General features: G+C 35.1%; 1 protein-coding gene across 3 annotated transcripts in view; it reads left to right on the top strand.

The window, feature by feature from the left end:
* Positions 1-4,673, top strand: part of LOC109539291 (single-minded homolog 1) — a 21,830-nt gene that overhangs the window by 13,980 nt on the left and 3,177 nt on the right. For all 3 annotated transcript variants that reach the window (XM_019906948.2, XM_048668305.1, XM_048668304.1), the window contains exons 3-5: positions 701-876; positions 931-1,128; positions 2,212-2,417. In XM_019906948.2, coding sequence (XP_019762507.1) covers positions 701-876; positions 931-1,128; positions 2,212-2,417 — 580 coding nt within the window. The remainder of the gene's footprint in view (positions 1-700; positions 877-930; positions 1,129-2,211; positions 2,418-4,673) is intronic.

The raw sequence follows: 4,673 nt of genomic DNA, 5'->3' as shown, positions 1-4,673 counted from the left end.
TTTGGCACGCAAAAATGCATGCCAAGGCTTAAAGCAGCAACAACGCTACACATAAAAACTGATGATGGTGGAAAAATACACCGAAACGTATTTTGATTGATAAATAGAGACAATAAATGACTGAAACCCAGGAATGAATTTGATTTGGAATTAAAACACAGTCAGGAAAGTATAAACAATGATGTAAAAACTCACACATTTCGAGTGTTGATTAGAAGATCTTATCGCTCTAATTGACTGTTAAACATTGGCATGCTCTGTTTGTGTTTTATCGAAAGTAGTCAAATGCTTACCACTAAAAAACTTTGTAATGCGACACGCTACAAAGTTTATCTAGGTATACAAGGTTAGTCTTAGTTAGACCAAAGAGTAGAATGGAAATATTGCATTCTATTAGATAGGTACGCGAGTATTGAAATGTAAATTTTAACATAAAAGGCTGTCACCACCTCAGACAATGCGATTTATTGAAATGTCTGAATTAGTTTTGTCAATTGATTCGAAGACCTGAGACCCATAGAACATGTTCGGCAGATCTAATCGCATCGAGCATAAACGTGTTATCAAATGAGAAATCTTAATTTCATGCAATTTTTAATAAAGGGAAGTCTAACAGCTGACTTTCTTAATATGCAAGAATGCGATTTCGATTCCTTATGACATAGCTTACTAATATTTTTGCATTCGAAATGTGCGGTAGGTTTGGGAGATGCTTGGGGCGCTAGTCCAGTGATTCCGAACTCCAGGGAAATGCTGCTAAAAGAGCTGGGATCCTACCTCTTGCAAACTTTGGATGGTTTCATTTTTGTGGTCGCTCCCGATGGAAAAATTATGTACATCTCAGAAACTGCCTCTGTCCATCTAGGTTTATCGCAGGTAAAACGCACTTCTAGTCCCAACTGAAACCGTTGATAATAAAGCTCTGTCCAGGTGGAACTCACAGGAAATAGTATTTACGAGTATGTCCATCAGGATGACCACGAAGAAATAACTGCAGTTTTGACACAGTCACTACCTTACTCGCCATCATCAAACAACCACGACTACGAAATTGAAAAAGTGTTTTTCTTGCGAATGAAATGCGTTTTAGCCAAACGAAACGCGGGATTAACAAACGGCGGTTTTAAGGTAAGCAGTAGGTAATTAATTATTCATCAAATATTTCATGTACCTAACAACTACGCTCGTTTACATATCTACATCTAATGATGTTTTCACAAGTAGGCACTTGTCTTCATAGACTTCATAGAGCCCTGAGGATGACTTAAAAATGTATAGGCAAAACGTCGGCCCATGAACAAACAGTGTTTTCTTTTTGCCACCATCTATTGACCGAAAAACCTCCAAACCTAAATAATTACTGATTATCATCACGACCACTAATTAACCGCAACAATAAAGAACAATATCTCTTTGTCAATATCGACAGAAAACACCCACAAAGGAATAACGCCAATTTTGAATCGCCGTACTTATATATATTTGAAAGCATTTTGATTTTGAGACAGAGCATCTATGCCAGTAAAACTTTAGAAGACAAACTACTTCTCTTTCTTGCTTTAAATGAAGTTCCGTCTATCAGATGTTCAGATTATCTAGTCACAATCTAGTTAACTTAATCATCCTCGACAAGAGCTAAAACTTCATTTTGAGTACGTAACAGAACCGTAATTGGGCACTTATTACCTACACGCTGGAACAAGTTGATTTGCTTTTACATGCAAATATGGTTTGAAAATGCTACTGACTGCATATGTATATCTACCTATAGGTATGCGATGCGCCGTGTGTATATTAGCATGTGACGTGCTTTACTGAAAAATCACTGCTGGACGCATGATTATAAGTTTGAATAATAGGAATTAATGGAAATATAGCAAATATGTTGGCACACTTTACAGCTGCACTCAAACACATACGTGCTTGTACATAGCATACGTGACTTTGATGAAATGGACCATTTACATAGCAATGAGTATACCTATAGGTACATATACTAGATTCAGCTTTAGCCTAGTTTTTCAGCTGTTCAGCTATTGCCAACTGAACGAATGGTTGGACGAACGTGACAACTTTATATTATTTTGCTTTAAAAAAACTGTAAACAGTTCTAACTCACGATACTTACAACTGATTGTAAGACGTGCAGCTGGCCAGCAATATCAAATGATATATTATAGCGATGATAAATTACACGCGAACATGTTTCAGGTAATTCATTGCTCTGGTTACTTGAAAATTAAGAAGTTTCCACCCGGCAATAGCGGAACTTACGAACCAGGATGTTTTCACAATATGGGACTGGTCGCAGTTGGTCATTCGCTGCCTCCCAGTGCTATAACGGAGATCAAATTGCATGGAAACATGTTTATGTTTAGGGCAAGTTTGGACCTGAAGCTTATATTTTTAGATGCTCGGTGAGTTTTTAAAAATGCAATGCCTATATCCATCGAAAAACATTTTATGCAAATTTGATTGGTATTAATTTTATGATGATGGTGGAAAACACCGAAACGTTTTTTAATTGATAAATAGACAATAAATGACTGAAGCCCAGGAATTGATTTTGATTTGGAATTGAAACACAGTCAGGAAAGTATGTACAATTAATTTTAATTTAATTCAATAGAAATTCCTGGGTTCCAGTCAATTTTATTGTTTATCATTTAAAATGTTACAAATACGTTTCGGTGTTTTTCTCCACCACCATCAGTTTGTATGTATGGTTGTCTCTACCTTCACACTTGGCAAGCCATTTGTGGCTACCTACACTTTTGGCTATTGTATAGAGAAAACTTTGCTCTACAACTGGTTAAAAATTATGTTGAACAAAAAGTTTTCAGTAAAGATACAGGAATTTTCGAAATTTCGCTACAAGTCGCGGTTTTGTCCATCAAATCATTTTGAAGACTTTAAAAAAAATAATTTTTCTCAAAAGTGGATAGCAAATAATTTGCGCCTTTTGTTATCGTGTATAGAGAATTTTGCGCTATAATTGCTAGAAACCTATTTGAAATAGACGTTTTCAGTAAATTGTTAGTAATTTCCAGCATCTTATTACAAAAGGCGTTTTTTTCACCAATACTTTTGGCTGACAATTTTTCAAAAATTAATTTGCCTCAAAAAAGTTTTGCGCGCAAATTCCCCTTTTCATTATTATATAGAGAGAATTCTGCTCTAAAAAGTCTATTTGCTATAGTTTAAAGAAACGTTTTTGCAATTTTCAAATTATGGCCACAAACGACTTTTTTGTGGTCAACCTATTTAGTAGACTATTTTTCAAAAAATTGTTTCTGTCAAACGAGGTTGGCTAGCAAATAGCGCTTTTTACCATTGTATAGAGAAAACGTTGCTCTATAATTGCTAGTCGGTTATTTGCAATAAAAGGTTTTCGGTGAATTTGTAGAAATTTTCAAATTTTGGACATAATTTACGGACGGTATGTTCCAGCAATCTATTTTTCAAAAATCTGTTCATTAAAGGAGTTTTGCTGGCAAATCGAACTTATGCCGCTTCGAACTATCGTATAGAGAAAACTTTGCTCTATAATTGCTATCAGCTTATTTTCAATAAGGTTTTCAGTTAATTCTTAGGAATTCCGCCAATCCATTTTGCTGGTTACTTTTCAAAAATTAATTCCCCTCAAAAGAGTTTTGCTATTCAATTCCGTTTTTACTTGTTGTATAAAGGAAGCTTTGCTCGATCATTTGCAAAAGTATAATTACAATCAATATTTTCAATAACTATTCAGGCCGTTTCAAAACTTCCTCAGCAACGACGCCTTTTTCGCCAATTAATTTCGTACTCTATTTTTCAAAAATTTTATTCTCTCAAAAGACTTTCGCTAGAAACTTGCTTTCCTTGCTGTTGTATAGCGAAAACTTGACTACAAAGCCGCCAGCAAATTTATTGCGAATAGTGGTTTCAGTAATGTTTTAGGAATTTTCAAAATTTGCTCATCAATGATGTTTTCTTCCACGAACTCGCCTTGCATTCTATTTTTCAAAAATGTATTTTTCTCCTTCTATTTAAATTTTTCCTCTTTTGCCATTGTATAGAGATCACATTTGGCAAGCCATTTGTGAAGGTAGAAACAACCATACATACAAACTGATGATAGTGGAGAAAAACACCGAAACGTATTTGTAACATTTTAAATGATAAACAATAACATTGACTGGAACCCAGGAAGTTCTTTTGAATTAAGTTGAAATACAGTCAGGAAAATATACACAATTAATTTTAATTCAAAATATTTGTATTGAGAAAAGGGCCGATTTGAAGTGATACCATATGTAAAGCTCAGAAAATAAACATCTAAAGTTATGAACTACCTACCTAATGAAAAGGTTTCATCCGACTCTACTGATTAATTTCGCGGAAATTTCTAGGAGAAAGTCCTGGTACAGACGGGGCTCTAAAAGTAATACGATACACCCTCACAAATTGTCCCTCTCCTCGTTTAGAAGACAATCACTTCTTGTTTTTAACAGTTTTTTACATCGACCCAAAGTGGATTTTAATACAATACCGGCCTGGGTAATTTGACGCCAAGCAATCAAAACGTTATGGGGGTTTTGTTTCGTCATTATGCCCCTCCAATGATTATGAACACGTGGGTCTTTCCCAAGACCGATTTTTACAGCCGAATTTTGTGGCTCTGTTTGCTGCGT

The sequence above is a fragment of the Dendroctonus ponderosae genome, unplaced genomic scaffold (genome assembly GCF_020466585.1).
Source record: "Dendroctonus ponderosae isolate FM_Combo_2020 unplaced genomic scaffold, Dpon_F_20191213v2 Dpon_F_20191213_7, whole genome shotgun sequence".
In the NCBI taxonomy this organism is placed as follows: domain Eukaryota; kingdom Metazoa; phylum Arthropoda; class Insecta; order Coleoptera; family Curculionidae; genus Dendroctonus; species Dendroctonus ponderosae.
Note: the sequence above shows the minus strand (reverse complement) of the source record. Positions and strands in the feature narration are given on the sequence as shown.